The following is an 18,564-nucleotide window of genomic DNA, read 5'->3' as shown; positions in this document are numbered from 1 at the left end:
AACGTGGTGACTAGAACTGTATGCAGTACTCTAGCTGTGGCCTAACTAGTGTTTTATACAGTTCTAGCATAACCTTTCTGCTCTTATATTCTTTATCTCAGCTAATAAAAGAAAACATCCCATTTGCCTTCTTAACCACCTGGCCTTCTACTTTCGAGGATCTGTGGACATGCACACCAAGGTCCCTCTGTTCCTCTACACGTCACAGTATCCTACCATTTATTCTGTATTTCCTTGTCATGTTTGCCCTCCCCAAATGCATTACCTCAGACTTCTCGGGATTGAATTCCGTTTGCTACCTTTCTGTCCACCTTGCTAGTGCATTGACGTTTTCCTGCAGCCTACAGCTTTCTTCTTCACTAGCAACCACATGGCCAATTTTTCTATCATCTGCAAACTTCTTAATCATACCCCCTACATTTAAGTCCAAATTATTGATGTATACCACAAAAAGCAAGGGGTCCAGTACTGAGCCCTGTGGAATCTCACTGGAAACAGCTTCCTGCCACTGAGCCAGTTTTGGATCTAACTTGCCACTTTCCCTTGGATTCCATGGGCTTTTATCTTTCTGACCAGTCGACTATGTGGGTCCTTGTCAAAAGCCTCATTAAAATCCATATAGCCTACATCAAATGCACTACCCTCAACCCTCCTGTTACCTTCCCAAAAAATTCAATCAAGTAAGTCAGACATGACCTTCCTTTAACAATCCATGCTGATTGTTCTTGATTAATCCGTGCCTTCTTAAATGACAATTAATACTGTCCATCAGAATTTTTTCCATTAATTTGCCCACCACCAAGGTTAGGCTGACGGGCTGTAATTACTCAGACTATCCTTTACACCCTTTTTAAACAATGGTAGCTGTCCTCTGGCACCATGCCTGTAGCCATAGAGGTTTGGAAAAAGATGGATCAGAGCCTTTGCTTCTCTGAGCAGCCTACGCTTCATACAGGCCTGGTGATTTATCTACTTTCAAAGATGCTAAACCCCTTAATGTTTACTCTCACTATGTTTATCCCATCCAATATTTCACACTCCTCCTCCTCAACAACAATGACTGCATTGTCCCCTTTATGAAGACAGGCACAAAGTATTCATTGAGAACCATGTCCATATCTTCCGGCTGCACTCACGGGTTACCTTTTTGGTCTCTAATAGGCCCTACTCTATGCATTTATAAAACATCTTCGGGCTTTCCTTGATTTTACTTGCTAATGTTAACTCACGCCCTTTCTTTGAGCAAAATCATCCGCAAAAGATGTAGAGGGGAGATGAGAATTTTTTTCATTCAGAGAGCTGTTGGGATTTGGAGCACTCTGAATAGGTGGTGGAAGCTGATTCCATAAATTAGTTTTAGAAGAAGTTGGACAGCTACTTGAATATGAGCAACTTACAGGGTTACACACAAACACTGGGTTGTGGGACTAAGCAAGGCTGCAATTTCAATGAGTCAGCATTGTCACAATGGGTGAATGGCCTCCTGAGCTGTATGTTCCTATGATTCTATGAAGTACATGAGCAAAGAGAGGAGGAATATCGGAGAGTTACAAATATACAAAAAAAAGGTGACAAAGACCATCAGTATGCATTCTATTAATTAGATTGCATTCTCTACAACTCCTTTTAATGCTATCTCCTGGAGGAAGGAAAACACAAATGAATTAATCCTCTGACATTACAGCCACATTGAATATTCTTACTGCTCAAAAACAGAGTGACAAAACACTAATGAAAAGTTTTCAATAAAGGCTGTTTTAGCTTGAGATGATTTGTTAACTATCAGTAATGAGGAATCCATGGAGTGTACCTCAACTGCGGAGAAACTTTCAAAAAGTAAATAATTCCAGATCAGACCTAGCAGTAAGGATCATAGAATCATAGGATATAACTCAGAATTTGGCCATTCAGCCATTGGCTCTTTGGTAGAGCTATCCAATTGATCCCATTCCCTGCTTTTTCCCCATAGCCCTGTAATTTTTTCCCTTCAAGTATTTATCCAATTCTCTTTTGAATGTTGCTATTGAATCTGCTTCCACCACCTTTCAGGTAGTGCATTCCAGATCATTACGACTCACTGTGTACAAAAAGGATTCCTCATGTCACATCTGTTATTTTTACCAATCGCCTTAAATCTGTCTACCAATAGGAACAGTTTCTCCTTATTTGCTCTATCAAAACCATTCATGATTTTGAACACCTCTATTAAATCTTTTGTTAACCTTCTCTGGTGTAAAGAGAACAATCCCAGTTTTTCCAGTCTCTCCACCCTTCCTTTGACACCCTTTGCTGTGTATTTGTTTATAAAAGACTTAGGGTTCCCTTTTATATTAGCTGCTAATCTATTTTCACACACAGTCTTTGCCCCATTTATTCCCTTTTTTTAGATCTCTCTGTACTTTCTATATTCAAATTGGTTCTCTATTGTTATATGAAACTTGCAATTCTTATAAGCCTCCTTTGACTGTCTAATTTTAACCTCTATATCTTTAGTGGTCCAGGGAGTTCTATCTTTGGCTGCCCTTCCTTTACCCCTATGTGCCTACTTCATACCCGAATCATGTCCTATTTTGAAGGCATCCCATTGCTCAATTACAGTTTAGCTGCGCAATTTGTCATTCCAATCAGGGTCAGATCTGTTTTCAATTCACTGAAGTTAGCCATCCTCTAGTTAAGTATTTTTATGCTTGGTTGTACATTTTCCTTTTGTATAACAATTCTAAACATGATAAATACTGTTCTCCAAATGTTCTCCGACTGAAGCATGCTGCACAGTGTCAGTTGTGGCTCAGTTGGTTGCACTCATCTTCTTCTTCTTTGGCCTCCTTGTCTCAAGAGACAATGGGTAAGCGCCTGGAGGTGGTCAGTGGTTTGTGGAGCAGCGCCTGGAGTGGCTATAAAGGCCAATTCTAGAGTGACAGACTCTTCCACAGCTGCTGCAGAAAAATTTGTTTGTCGGGGCTGTTACACAGTTGGCTCTCCCCTTGCGCTTCTGTCTTTTTTCCTGCCAACTGCTAAGTCTCTTCGACTCACCACACTTTAGCTCCGCCTTTACGGCTGCCCGCCAGCTCTGGCGATTGCTGGCAACTGACTCCCACGACTTGTGATCAATGTCACAGGACTTCATGTCGCGTTTGCACTCATCAGTTCTGATGAAAGGTCATCGACCTGAAACATTAACTGTTTCTCTCTCCACCAATGATGCCAGAGCTGCTGAGTGTTTCCAGCATTTTCAGTTTTTATTTCAGATTTCCAGCATCCACAGTATTTTGCTTTTATTATTATGGTAGCACTCAGCTCTGAGTCACAAGATTCCAGGTTCAAGTCCCACTCCAGGGCTTGAGCGCAAAAATAACGGCTGACACTTCATTGCATTAAGAGATTGCTGCACTGTTAGAGGTGCTGGCTTTTGGATCAGATGTTAAACCGAGGCTCCATCTGCTTGCTTGGGTTGATGTAAAAGTTCCCATGGCACTATTTCGAAGAAGAACAGGGGAATTATCCCTGGTGTCCTGGGCAATATTTATCCCTTAATTAACATCGCAAGAAAACAGATCATCTGGTCATTATCACATTGCTGTTTGTGGGAGTTTGCAGTCCATATACTGCCTGCCGCATTTCCTGCATTGGAGGTTGGTTAGCTCAGTTGGCTTGACAGCTAGAGTGTGGTTTTAATCCCCATACTGGCTGTGGTAGTTCATGGACGGCTGCCTTTTCACCTTGCCTAGAGAGAAACTATTTCCGCTGGTTGGGGAGTCTAGGACTAGGGGGCATAGTCAAAAAGCCAGAGCTTTTCAGGAGTGAAATTAGGGAACTGTTCTGCACAGAAAGGATTGCAAAAGTTAGCAACTCTCTTGCGTAATGGCAATTGATGCTAGGTCAACTATTAATTTTAAACCTGGGATTGGTAGATACTCAGACAGTATCTGGGGTCGGAATCAGAAAGTATCTCAGAGAGATCAGAAAGTACCTTGGTGGGTGAGCGGGTCAGAGTATCTTAGGGGGTGTTCAGGGAGTATCTTGGGGATCATAAAGTATCTTGGGGGGAGGTTCAAGGAGTATCTTGAGTACCTTGGTGGTGCAGTGGGGGGTCCTATTGGTCAGCTCTGGTGCATCAGCGACATGTTGCCTGCGCAGTGGTGAGGGTGCTGGAGGCTCAAGCACTGGGAGAATGAATGAATATGTAGAGGGAGCTGCATTAGCTATTACTTCACAAGCTGCTGGTAGTTGTGTTTGGAGGGTGGCTTTTTGTATGTCGAAATGTGCATATGTTAGTCTTTTTGAAAAATACTTTTGTTGCTACAGGTGGCTTGCCAATTTAAATACAAGTGGTATCAAGTGGTTGAGGATGTTAGTAAATTCTTCTAATTCTGTTTATGCCTGTGTCAAAATTCTCCATATGTCATCCCAGTATCTGTAGTAACACATTGGGAGCCAGGGGCACTTTTCAAAGTACTGTTTTCCCAGGCTGCCATCTGTATGTTTCTATAGATTTGAATAAATTCTTACCCACAGCTGTGCTTTTAATTTGGAGATTACATTCTAAGTCATTTTTTGTTAATCCCAGGTGTAATAACTTCATTATGGCTTCGTGTGATCTGTTGAGCTGTGGTATTTTTGTGAGGATGTTTTCAATGAACAGTATGCCTCTCTCTGTTACTATATTTCTGTATAACCTTTCAATATCCGTTGTAAGATGTATCATGTTTGAGGGTAAGGTCAGTGAGTTCACTATTTTTGTAAAGTGGTATGTGTCTTTGATATAGCTAAGACGTTTCTGTGCTGGGGGCTGGGGGAATTGGGGTTAAGAATGAGTTGATGTATTCTGCTAGCCTGTGAGATTCAGTACTACAGTCTGACACAATGGGTCTTCCTGGGGGTATTTCTCCTGATGTTGTCCATGTGTCTGCATACTTGTGCATTTTGAGAAGTATGTAGAATTTTTTGGGTTGCAATTGTTTCCCATTCAGGTATTTGACCTGTTTCTGATTGTGTTCAGATGTCTTCAGTTGTATTAATGTGTTTTCAATTTCTTTTTGTGTTTCCTTATGGTTTTCTTTTGTTCACTAAGTGTAGCAGTCTGTATTATTTAGTAGTGTGTGTGCAAAGGGTAATGGTCAATGGGTGTTTTTGTGACTAGAAGGCTCTTTCCATGAAATACTGCAGGGTATATATCAATAATGTAGACTTAAATGTAGGGTATATGATTAAGTATTTTTTCAGATGGTACAAAAATTAGCTGTGTGTTTCATAGTAAGGAAGGAAGCTGTAAACTAATGGAAGATATCAACGGACTGGTCAAGTGGGCAGAAAAATGGCAAATAGAATTCAATCCAGAGAAGTCTGAGGTTATTGCATTTGGGGAGGGCAAACAAAGCAAGAGAATAACAGTAAATGGTAGGATGCTGAGAAGTATAGAGAAACAGAGGGATCTTGGTGTGCTTGTCTATTGATCCCTGAAAGTAGCAGGATAGGTAGATAAGGTGGTTAAGAAGGCATACAGGATACTTTCCTTTAAGAGCCGAGGCATTAAAGCAGGGAGGTTATGCTAGAACTGTACAAAAGAAAGTTGCAGGTAGAGTACTGCATACAGTTCTGATCACATTACAGGAAGGACATAATCACAGTAGAGAGGGTAGGGAGGCGATGTTGTCGGGACTGGAGAATTTTAGCCATGAGGAAAGACTGGGTAAGCTGCAGTTGTTTCGTTTGGAAGAGAGGAGGCTGAGGGGAGAATTAACTGAGGTGTATAAAATTATAAAGGGCCTAGATAGAGTGGATAGAAAGGACCTATTTCCCTTAGCAGAGAGGTCCATAGGGGACATAAAGTAATTGGCAGAAGGATTATAGGAGAATAAAGGAGAATTTTTTCACCCAGAGGGTGATGGGAGTCTCGAACTCTCTGCCTTACAGGGTAGTCGAGGCAGAAATCCTCATTGCATTTAAAAAGCACTTGGACATATACTTGAAGTGTCGTAATCTACAGGGCTATATGTCAAGAACTGGATAGTGGGATTAGACTGGATAGCGCATTTTTGGCCAGCATAGACTCGATGGGCCAAAAGGCTGGGGGATGACGTCCGCGATCGCTCTGCGCATGCTCTGCGTTGGCAGGAGTCACTTTTTAAATGGGCCGTCTGCTTTTTTGGTAATACAGCAGCACCCTCTACTGGTTGAGCCAGGTGCTTACAGGTTTGTGTGGGATGCTCTCCCACTCTCGAAAGGTTGGGGGGGGGTGGTGTTTGGATATAATTTACCTGCCTGATTCGGAGAACTGTCTCTCAACGCTGAGGGCGGCACAGTGGCGCAGTGAGATTAGCACAGTAGCCTCACAGCTCCAGCGACCCGGGTTCAATTCTGGGTACTGCCTGTGTGGAGTTTGTAAGTTCTCCCTGTGTCTGCGTGGGTTTCCTCCGGGTGCTCCGGTTTCCTTCCACAAGCCAAAGACTTGCAAGTTGATAGGTAAATTGGCCATTAGCAATTGCCCCTAGTATAGGTAGGTGGTAGGGAAATATAGGGACAGATGGGGATATGTGGTAGGAATATGGAATTAGTGTGGGATTAGTATAAATGGGTGGTTGATGGTCGGCACAGACTCGGTGGGCCGAAGGGCCTGTTTCAGTGCTGTATCTCTTAAAAATAAAAGCTGTTACTATGCCAATATGTTTAGTTTAAAGATTAATTTTATTTTAGCTTTGGATTTTATGGGAGCTGGACAGGCACTGGGGATGAGGAACCTAGGACAATAAAACAGGGATCTGGGAACTAGCCATGACTGTTCTTTGAAAGAGTCGGGGATGTGGGTAGGATGCAGGGTAGGTTCTGCAGTAGTAGTTAGGTTTAGGATTAGAGTTGGTTGGTCTTGGGTCAGGATTAGTGTTGGGGGTAGGGGGTCCAGGGTAGTTGTGTTAGTGGTTAGTTGGACTACAGTCTGGGTACTGGTTACGGTTGGGATTACTTTTAGGGTTGTTGAGTTAGGGATTGGGGCAATGATCCTTCTAATTTTCCTTCACTGTGCCATCCCTTTAAGATTGCCATGCGGCCACGCAGGTGAAGATCTTAAAGGGACCACTGCTTGTGTGAGGCCTATTTGTCATGCACCCGTGCAGCTTAGAGAGAACATTGGTGGGGGTTTAGGATTAGGGATCATTTCAATGGAGGCTTCTTTTGAAAATATATTAGGTTTAGGGTCAGCTTTCTCCTACATTTTGTCTGTAGAATTAAGGTTGTGGGTATGGCTCAGTGTAACTGTTAGGATTACAGTTGGTTAGGGGTGACTGGTGATGCTTGCTGATCTACATTGGCTCCCGGTCCAGCAACATCTCAATTTTAAAAGTCTCGTCCTAATTTTCAAATCTCTTCACGGCTTTGCCCCCCTTCTTAACGTTGTTACATCCTTCAGCTCTGAGATATCCTCCAAGATCTCTTCGCTCTTCCAATTTCAGCCTCTTGTGCATCCCCAATTTTAATTACATCACCATTGGTGGCCATGTCTTCAGCAACATGGGACATAAGCTCTGGCATTCCCTCCCCTCCTTCAAGATGCTCCTTAAAACCTACCTCTTTGACAAAGCTTTTGGTCATTTTACATGGCACTGTCAAATTTGGTTTCATAATGCTCTTGTGAAAAGCCTTGGGATGTTTTAGTACATTAAAGGCACTGTAATAAATGCAAGTTGTTGTTAGTTGTACTCTGGTATTTCACCCAAAATAGCTATTCTTCAAAGCAGTAAATGTTATCAGGCTATTGTATATGTCTTCAGAATTGAGGTGGCTCCTACTGTTATAGATTGTCCAGTTGCACTCACCATCTGTAGATGTTATTGGGTAGTTATCAGAAGCAGAAACCCTAGTTTGTAACCTAAAAATGTTAGAAGAACCCGAAAGCTTTGTACTTTACTAGGAGTTGTCTTTAACTAAGCTGTAGTGGTACTAGTTGGAGGTATTATTACAAATGAAAGGTCAAGAGACAGGTAGATCCTGGGCAGTTAGTAGGATTGGTATTCAAGGATGAGATCAAATGGACTGAAAAATCTTCTTCATCCAGACCCATATTTTATTACTTCTATTGCAAATACCCCAACAAGTGTCAGTCATGTTGCATTCCTGATGTTTTTTCATTGATACAGTCCAATTGACTCCTTAGTTGTTCCTTCATATGCTTATTCCATTAAGTTCAAAAAAAATTTCTGTTAATATGTGTAAGCTGTACTCTGCCAAAGATAAGTAATTAGGATGACATTTGCAGGGTTTCAGAATTTGGCGTAGAAATGCTGAAGATATCAGTTTCAGGAACATTTGAAAGGAAATCTCTGATGGGGGGGGGGGGGGGGGGGGGGTGGGTGGGGGGGGGCTCTCTCCCCCATGATTTCTTGATCCCCTATCTCCTCTCTGTGTTAAAACTCCCTCTCTCCTCACAATCTGTCTCTCCTTTTTTCTACTGATATCTTGTTTGATAACTCCAGCATTATAATTTATCCCCAATTGCCTTGGAGGTGGAGAGAGTGAATGGGAGTAGATGGAGGACTAAAGGTGAGGTGATAGAGCAAGTGAATGGTGAGGGTGAAGAGTTGAATGATTATTTCAAAGGGGAAGAAGTAGGAATAGTGTTTGGAGTAAGTAAGAGTGTGATAGGAAAGGGAAGGTGAAGTAATGTAGTTGTGGGAAGCATGAGTGATTGGGGAGGATGTGGGAAGGGAGCTAGTAAAGACTGTATTTTCCCCAGAATCATTACCCAAATGCAACCTGTAGCTGTCAAGATGGGTCCTTTAACTGCTACCTAAAAGCAGAGGAGGAGAGAGAAAGAGATAGGAAGAGTAAAAGGAGAGGAGCAGAAGAGGTACAGAAGCAGAGGAAGAGAGAGAGATAGAAACAGCAGTACAGACAGCACAGAGAGTCCATATTCTCTGACTTACCGCACATAGTTATGGGAGGTTGACTAGTAATATACTCATTGACTGGTAATATCTGCACACACTTCCAGTCTAATTTTCCATTATAAATTCCTATCCAGATTAATCACAAAAACTGTGCACATAAAACTTATGCTGTCATTACATCTCCCAATGGAGGTGCTGCAGAAAGATATAATTTCAGTCTGATTACATTTAGAGGCAGCCTCCATTATAAATATGGGCATAGGAATTTATAATAAAAATACTAAATTAAGGACAGAATGTATGCCTTTAAAATGGAGACTGAATTACATCAAATTATCCCCACCTTATAATCTAACTTCACCTGAAAACTATAGTGTGTGCAATGCCACATGAGATCAACTAGTGTATATGATTTGGGTCTAGGCAAGGGAGTTTGACAAATAACAAAGCAGACTGGGCTGAAGGATGGCAGATGCAATTTATTGTGGAGAAGATAATGCATTTTATGAGGATAAGGAAGGAATGGGTGTATTAACTCAATTGACAGATGAAGTGTGAGGAACAGAGACCCCAGGGATGTTAATACACAAGACCTTTTAACTGCAAATACAGGTGAATAAAGTCATTAAAAAGTCAATAGCATTTCAGCTTTTGAATAGGGACAGAGTACTTGAGCAAATAGGTTATGATAAATTTGTACATAAGAAATAAGAGCAGTAGGCCATTTGGCCTTTCAAGCCTGCTCCCCCCATTCAACAAAATCCTCCCTGATCTTCCAGCTTAACTCAATCGTGCCATACAATCCCCATATCCCTCATTACCCAAAAATCTATCTTGAAGGCAGTGGTAGACTACAATTCAAATACTGCATGCTGTTTTGGGCACCCATTGTAAAAAGGGCATTAATAGCATTGAAATGACAGTTATGAGGAGATTTGAGATACTGGGACCACTCTCAGGAACTGAGGCGGCCAGGAGGAGTTTTAATGGAAGCTCTTTTAAATGATCTTGATCAAATGTTTTGATAGGATCGATAAGGAAAGATCTCTTGTTGGTGATTCAGTGACAAGGGGATGTCAATTTAAAATTGTTACGAAGAGAGTGAGGATAAAGGATCCCTTCACACAAACAGTTGTAGAATATGGAATGCTTTGCCACTGAGGAGATGCAGCAGACATTATTGAACCTTTTAGGCAAATAGTAAAGAATTGAAGCGGTTTGGTATGGAGAGATCAGGGCAGTGGGATTCGTTTTGGATTGTTCCAGCAAAGTACTGCAAACATACAATGGGCCCCTTCCGTGCGTAAACCTATATGGGTCTATGAAAACATTGATTTATGCTGGGCTATAGTACTCCAGCCTCTAAGCATTGGATGTTTTGCTCTTGGCCATTCTTCATGTTTGACTCAGGACAAAGAGTATTATGAAAGGTCACAGAAATGACCCGTGCTTACCTGAATTCCACATATTTATTGTTCCATCAGTGGTCCTAGGACAGTGATTGAGATTAAACTGGCTGGATTCACTTTGTTTCTCACACTATCTGAGACACGCAGGCCACCCATTGTGGTGCAATCCAATTTATTTATTTTTTTTAAGAGATACAGCACTGAAACAGGCCCTTCGGCCCATCGGGTCTGTGCTGACCATCAACCACCCATTTATACTAATCCTACACTAAATTCCATATTTCTACCACAATCCCACCTGTCCCTATATTTCCCTACCACCTACCTATACTAGGGACAATTGCTAATGGCCAATTTACCTATCAACTTGCAAGTCTTTGGCTTGTGGGAGGAAACCGGAGCACCCGGAGAAAACCCACGCAGACACAGGGAGAACTTGCAAACTCCACACAGGCAGTACCCAGAGTTGAACCCGGGTCACTGGAGCTGTGAGGCTGCGGTGCTAACCACTGCGCCACTGTGCCACCCATAATTGCCGAACATAACACAACCCGGGGTCAAAAATAGGGCTTGCTGCTCTGTATGGCTTGGTTACATGTTGCATTTTCCATCTTAAACAGTGAGAACGTGCTCCTTTTTTATTAAAAATACTAACAACCATCTAAATAAAAAGAGTGGTGAGGTGAGAATCTCCGTCAGACATCGGCAGCACTTGTTGACAAAAGTGACAAAGGCCAAGTATGAACAATTATTGCAGCTATCAGTCCCTGAATACTGGAGCCAGTGATGCTGCACTTAGTATGACAAATAAAATGAGTCAATTAGTTGTCAAAGTTAAATGTCAGAGACAATTTCCCTCGGATTTGCTTTATTTTTTATTTACATGAAGCAATTACAAAAGCAGTATTTTTAAATTTAAAAAAACAAGGGATTGTATTACAAATATTTCTCAATGTCATCACCCTCTGTTCTTGAAGGCACAGACTTGTTGACGTATAATTCCATAGACACCATCAACCTTCAAGGACCCGGTCAACTAGGTGCTCCTGATGTGAGCCGAGATCGGTGTGTCAGCTCTCAACAAGCTGTCAGTTATGGAGGATGTCACAGCCAAGTCTAACCCTGTTCTCAACTGACATCAGCACATGTAAACTTACTAACAGGGGTCACGTGATAGCATTCAGGAGAGGGGATTCTGCCTGACTTTCCTTAGCACGGGGTGCTTAGAGCAATTGTAGCACCACCACTGCTTCCCCAGCTGAGATCAACTAACTCAGCAGAGGCAACTTTGACTAAGCTATTTAAGTACTCCACCAAGCAGGCTATTTAAATACTCCACCAAGCACTGTCTTCACCTACTAGATTAGACCAGAGTTCTACCCTTGGTTTTAAAAGGAGATTATGTTTTTTTTTTTAAGCATTTTAAAAGGACCACAGCAGCATTCAGTAAATCAGAAAACAATTATAATTGTTTGGTTCAAAACATTATACATTAGAGATTTGACAGCTTTTTGTCCATTTCATTTTCAACCTCATAACATTCATCATGAGAAAATATATGCAAATAGAACCCATATTTAAAACAGAATAGGATGATTTGAAAGACAATAATCTGTCCTCAGTACTAAGTTACCTGACAATCAATAACTCTGCTTCTCTCTCCACAGATGTTGCCTGACCTGCTGAATATTTCCAGCACTTTGTTTTTAATTTCAGATTTCCAGTGTCCGCAGTATTTTAGAGTAAAGGTTAGCACAGCTTGGGAATCCCAATGACCACTGCCATTTGTTAACAGGGGTTGAATGTTATTAAGCTGTCCTAAAATGCATGGTCACTTTGATCAAACTAAGTCACAATGAGGCTTTCATTTGTTCCAGTTTCTCATGAAGAGACATATCTTTTTTTTTTCCTCAAGAAACTAAAACCTACAGTTGGATGTGTGGAGTTGAGACCAGTTTACGCAGGTACAACTGACTTTGCAGCAATGATTTCAACTGTTTCAATGCATACTCAAAGCTTGAAGTGACCAGAAAATCCAAATTAAGGGCTATTTTAATTACTCTACCCTTCAGTGTACTTGGGATTCAACCACATTGAGATGGAGCATCCTGCAAGACAGAACCCACGTATACCAGTCACCACATTTAGGATCTATTTATTCCCTTTATAAAATGGTTGTTTAGAATGCATGTTGTACAAGTCAGAAAGAGAAGGGCTCCAAGTCAGCCAGCACCCTCGCAAAACTTGACTTTTGGAATGACCGAGACAATTTTGAAATGTCTGTCAACCCCATAGGACTGGGGGGGGCGGTTTGCTGGGGAAGAGGATGAATTCTGAGAAACAAACTGCTCTGCTTAAACTCGTGCAAAAGTAATAGTGGAAGTGCTATCAGGTTTCACAAAAGTAATCAAGGAACTAACAATTAATATCTTTATTTACTGTGTCAAAGATGTGATTGTGCAATGTAATCTTGTATATTTAAACATATTGTAATGAGACATCAAATATATTTCCATAGGCTGAAGAGTAAGGTGCATGTTGTGTGTTGATGAATTAGGTGAGAATTGTGGGTTTAGACATAGTATACAGTCTCTGTTTGCTGCTCTTCTTGATCAAGAATATATTCCCTTTGTTCGTCGACATCACACCCCAAACTCTCATTGGTTATGAGCTTGTTATCTGAAACAGCAATTTCCAGCTGGCTGCCAGTAACTGGACTGGGTGAATCACATTCATCATAACTAATGTCAGGCATGTCGTCGGACTGAGTGTCTGTGCTATCTTCGTCGCTTTTTATGCTCTCTGGTTGAGCAAGTGTTACATCGCATGTTTTGCTTGTGATGCAGTCTCTGTGATCACTATTGTAAGAGTTGTCTTTCTCTTCACAGCAGAGACCCTCTATTGACTGAGCATGAATGTGAAGTGATTCATCAATGCTGCTACCACTGGTTAAACACAAGTGGCTGGGTTTGGTTTCAATGTCAACTTGCACTTCCAGATTAATGCACTCCCTGTAATAAAAATAAACATTCATTAAAATGGTTAGCTTGAAATCCTCAATTACAAATTTAGGTCTTGCCTTAGATAGTCTCTAAGTTATTGGGGTGCTGGTCACTTCCATAAGCAGTCTGAGCATCTAACATTTAGGAGTGTTCCATACTCCCAATATCTAACTAACAATAGTATTCTGCCACACCACCCCTTGTGATCTGAACCATATTTGTGTCTCATTTCTCTTCAATTCTTTTGAAGGTAAGTGAGAAAATCCTGGTTAGAGGAGACCAGATATAAATCATTAAGCTGTTTTTTCATCCAAAGCTAAGGTTATGATCAATCTGCATAATCATAGAAACTGATGAAAATGATACACTTTACCACCTGAGGTGGACACCTTGCTTGACTTGAACAAAATTAATTCCTAAATGCTTTCCTGCATTCTTCTTGAGCTTGACCAAATCTTACCCTTGTAGCTCTTGACTTTAAAACTTGACTAACCATCTCTGTTTTTATCACTGTGTTCATAGCCAGAAGCGAAGGCCTACCAGACCATTCCTGGTGAGTGCGTGAAACAGAGACTTCCCAACACTGGTGTGAGGTGTTTATCAATTGTAGAGATAAACTGATTACTTGCAGCTTTTAAGGAAACTTCAAACCTATCTCCAGCATTAACCACTTTTATCTCAGTGCCTTTTTGTAAAGTGTATTATTACATTTTGCTTTAAAACACAATCTTTAAATCTAGCTTTTTTCAATGTTAAAAAAAACCCTAAACATACCACTGGGGTAAGTAGTTGAAGTCTGAGTAAAGTGTGAGCACTGTAGTTTTCAACCAGCAACAAATTTCTGTGGAAAGCTGAAATGTTCCAGTTTTTACCAATGCTAATACAACTTTGCTCCCCTAACAGTGAACAATTTCAGTGTTAGATGGAATTGTACATCAGGTGGAGTTTTACACAAAACCTGACATTAGATGATGTTTCTTTTTCTTTCAATCGAGTATACTGAATTTGCTGCTGACGATGCAGTCTTCTCTACATATGGGAGAGCAAATGCAGATCGGGTGATTGCTTTGTGGAACATCTCCATTCAGTTCGCAAGTGGGACCCCGAGCTTCAGGTCACTTATCATTTTAATTCTATGCCCCACTCCCATTCGTATCTCCCTATCCTCAGCCTCCTACACTGTTCTAATCAAGCTCAATGGAAGTGCAAGGAACAGAACCTCATCTTTCGATTAGGCACTTTTCAGCCTTCCAGAATTGACATCAAGTTCAATAATTTCAGATCACAACCACTACTCCCACTTTATTCTTTCTTGGGGTGTGAACATCACTGGCGAGGTCAGCTTTTGTTGCCATCCCTAATTGCTCCTGAGAAGGTGGTGGTGAGCTGCTGCAGTCTATCTGGTGTAGGTACACCCATAGTGCCGTTAGGAAGGGAGTTCCAGGTATTTGACTCAGTGACAGTGAAGGAACGATGATACAGACTTACGTCAGGATGATGTGTGACTTGGAGGGCAACTTGCAGGTGGTAGTGTTCCCATGCATCTGCTGCCCTTGACCTGCGAATTGGTAGAGGTCACGGGTTTGGAAGGTGCTGTCGAAGCAGGCTTGGCGAGTTGCTGCAGTGCATCTTGTACATGGTACACACTGTTGCCACTGTGCGCCGTTGTTAGAGGGAGTGAATGTTTGAGGTGGGGTGCCGATCAAGTGGGTTGCTTTTTCCTGGATGGTGTTGAGGTTTTTGAGTGTTGTTGGAGCTGCATCCATTCATGCAAGTGGACAGTATTACATCACATTCCTGGCTTGTGCCTTGCAGATAGTGGACAGGCTTTGGGAAGTCAGGAGGTGAGTTACTCGCCACAGAATTCCGAGCCTCTGACCTGCTCTTGTAGCCATGGTATTTTATATGGCTACTCCAGTTCAGTGTCTGGTCAATGGTAACCCCCAGGATGTTGATCGGCAGCAGCTGCCAGTAACAACTCTGCAATTACCATTTACACCTCCTCTAGGTCACCTTTGTTTCTTCACTTGTCCCATTCTCACTCTCTTTTATTTTGCACCATCATCTCTTTTGATGTTTAATGACTCCTGGCTACCATCCTATTACAGACCTCCCCCTTTTGTTCTTTTCTGCCTCTGTACCTACTTAAACTCTATTACATCACTAACTTTTTCCAGTTCAGATAAAAGGCCATAGACCTGAAACATGAATTAACTCTGTTTCTCTCTCCCTGGATGCTGCCTGACCTGTTGAGTATATCCAGCATTTTCTGTTCTTTGATGTTTCTATTTTCCTGATGAAATAGTTGACGACTCATTAATCAGGAACGTGGTATTAAATGAAAAGCTTTACAAGAGTACAACAGAGTGAAGATCTTCTGACATGTGAGGACTAACGGATGCAGATATAGGAACTCTATGTAATGGACTTTTTTGGGGCATAAACTCCCTTTTTATTTTTCTCCTCATTCTCTTGGTCCATCAGGCTAAAATAAGCTGTAAGATAAGCAAGCAACAGGCACCCAGGCCTCTTGTGCTGCTAGTGACAAACTGAAATTAGAGAACTGTATTGCCTTAAAGTAATGAATCCTGATTTACAATATTCAATACTGTTTGAATATATGGATTTTAAAGCATGAAACTATTTTCAAACAAGCTGAATACCTATTGGAAGGAGGTTCATCAGGTAAGCTGCAATTTGTTCATTCTCTTTTGAGTAGGAGCATAACATGTTTCTTATCTCACCTGTCCTGTGGATTGTACGAGCTGATGATAGAACCTGCCATGGCCCTGGTACTGGCATTATCACTGGTTGCCCCTAGGCTGATGGAATCTTTATTCAAACTGTAGCCTTTTTTAATATCAGCTTGAATCTCCAACCTGCAAAATACATTGAAAAACGTCACACCGAGCTTGGCTTTGTTATCAAATCAAGTTCTCTCTTCAATATGGCACTCCAAACTCAAAGCAACTACTCATTTTTTTTCTTCCCCAGATTCAGCAAGGGATCATCAACTTTACTGCAGAATGCATTACTGTATCATGAGTGATAATAACCACTCGCTAAGTTCCTCATTGTCCAAGCCTCCTGTTATGTTCAGCCCCAAACTTGGTAATGCAAAACCGCTTCCTCAAACTTTAGCTCTGGTCTATCCCCCGTCTGACATAACTTTTTCTGTACACTAAGTGCATGACAAGAACAGGTCATTCAGTCTATTGAAGAACATCCCTTTAGTTGTATTAATTCACAGCCGCACAGAATGACATAAGTAGAACACGAAGTTGCATAGTGGTGGTACAAGAAAAGATTTATAGCATAGCACAGGCAAATAGACACACTAACTCCATATCCAGATTAATAGTGTTGATACAATCTTTGCTCCCCTCTTCACTTTGAGCTTTGCACATCGGTGACAAATATGAGACAAGATTGTATTTTGTACTTTTATCAATTCAAAACAGATCAAAGACTGGAAGGATTCATCCAGATTTTGATTATATACTTCATGTTATCCTTTGGATCATTTAGGATGTTTCTATTGCTATTGTGTTACAGTGGAAAAGTCCATATAATGTGACAATGTGTCTTTTATGTTATGCAACATGCTCCAAGAGCATTAGATATAAGGGATGTAATTGTTTCATTGTCACCTCATCTGCACACAGGGTTTTCAAAACAGTATAAGGTAGAATGAAAATAAAATACTGCGGATGCTGGAAATCTAAAACAAAAACAGAAAGTGCTGGAAATACTCAGCAGGACTGGCAGCACCTGTGGCGAGAGAAGCAAAGTTAACATTTCAGGTCGGTGACCTTTGTCTTCTCTGGGGTAAACATCAACCTGGATCTGAACGGTGGTATAACCAAGTATTGTTTCATTGTATACTACTGCCCAATCCCCAACTGCTTTAACATTTTTACAGACAAAGATAGAGTGTTACAATTTACCTGCCGTGTTGTCCATTGGTCCCGGAGAGTGCCCCTCCAGTCAGTGTGCCTCCTGATAAAGCTGCAAAACTGGCAGTCTCACTGTAGTTGCTCTGCATTACACTCACACCATCTAGAGGGCTGCCACTGGTGCTCAGAACGCTGGTCAACCCTTCGACACTGCTCTCTCCAATACTGGGGTTCTTCAGAGCTCGCCACGCATCAGCAACTGAAAGATCAGACAGAAATTAGTAAGCAAGAGACAGAGAAAGAAAGACAAGGCAGGCAAATAGAGATAAAGGAAACCCATCTCAGTTAATGGGAAAACGGTTAGAAACTTTCCTCATGATTGCTTAATGTTTATTTACTTGCCATCTGCCTCCTAATGAATGTAAATTATCACTAATTCTTAGTGGGACTCTTAAGTTTAAATTCTGACCTGCATGTATATCTCAAAATCTTAGCAGATTTAAACTGTCACTCTTCTTACTCGTACAAACTTACTTATGGTCAGAGTCCTCACCTTTTTACCAGCTCAGATTAGCGTTCCTTATTTCAAATTCACTGTGGCATTGATTGAATGTAAATAACAATAAGTAGTTTTCAAAATTAAGCTACTTTTTGAGGTTGAGGGTTAGGTACATTATGAAGGGTAATGTTGGGAAATACTGGATCAGACTTGTGGTCTACTGTGCACTTAATGCAGTCACTAGGTGAAAAGTGAAAACTGTTTCACCCCCAGCACATTCACAGTTGTTTCAGGTAAGTACATGTGTAGGGATAGAGGTGAGCATACAAGTCAGCAAAAATGTAAATTAAGACATACAGATATTGGATTGGATGCATACGCATGTGTGCATACGCACACATACAAGGGCAAGAAAACAGACGCGCACGCACAGGTGAACAAGAATATGCAGAGCAGTGAGCAAACGAATGCACCAATGAGCAAAGACAGCTTACACAGTTGAGCAAACATACATGTATGTAGAGAAAATATACACAGATGAACTAAATCCTTCTGATAAAGCTGCAAAGCTTTCTGGAATATGAGTATTGCTGAAAATAGAGACATGTTGTCGAAGTTCATCTTGCACTCATCAGGACAATCCGGAAGTGTATTCTCCGTGGCGACGCCTCTACAAATCAGAGTTCACTTGCCAATTAATCAGCACTCTCTTCTCATGCAGTATAAGTTGTTGTTTTCCCTTACATTGCTTATTCTTGCGGATTGTCCTGATGAGTGCAAGACGAAAAGCTTCGACAACATGTCTCTACTTTCAGCAAAACTCAAGTTCTGTACTACCAAATGACTATTTCTGAAATATGATTGGTTAGAATCCCTAAT

At 41.3% G+C, this 18,564-nt stretch overlaps 2 protein-coding genes across 7 annotated transcripts in view; one reads left to right on the top strand and one right to left on the bottom strand.

The window, feature by feature from the left end:
* Nucleotides 1-18,564, top strand: part of LOC137347195 (mannosyl-oligosaccharide 1,2-alpha-mannosidase IA-like) — a 220,230-nt gene that overhangs the window by 201,267 nt on the left and 399 nt on the right. The window contains exon 12 of the transcript XR_010968907.1: nt 16,956-17,093. The gene's annotated coding sequence lies outside the window, so the exon portion shown is untranslated. The remainder of the gene's footprint in view (nt 1-16,955; nt 17,094-18,564) is intronic.
* rnf19b (ring finger protein 19B) overlaps nt 11,114-18,564 on the bottom strand; it is a 190,910-nt gene continuing 183,459 nt past the window's right edge. For all 6 annotated transcript variants that reach the window (XM_068011402.1, XM_068011406.1, XM_068011407.1 and 3 more), the window contains 3 exons: nt 17,238-17,445; nt 16,035-16,169; nt 11,114-13,299 (listed from right to left, as the gene is read on the bottom strand). In XM_068011402.1, coding sequence (XP_067867503.1) covers nt 12,861-13,299; nt 16,035-16,169; nt 17,238-17,445 — 782 coding nt within the window. In that variant the 3' untranslated portion in view covers nt 11,114-12,860. The remainder of the gene's footprint in view (nt 13,300-16,034; nt 16,170-17,237; nt 17,446-18,564) is intronic.

This window comes from Heterodontus francisci, chromosome 31 (genome assembly GCF_036365525.1).
Source record: "Heterodontus francisci isolate sHetFra1 chromosome 31, sHetFra1.hap1, whole genome shotgun sequence".
Taxonomy (NCBI): Eukaryota; Metazoa; Chordata; class Chondrichthyes; order Heterodontiformes; family Heterodontidae; genus Heterodontus; species Heterodontus francisci.
Note: the sequence above shows the minus strand (reverse complement) of the source record. Positions and strands in the feature narration are given on the sequence as shown.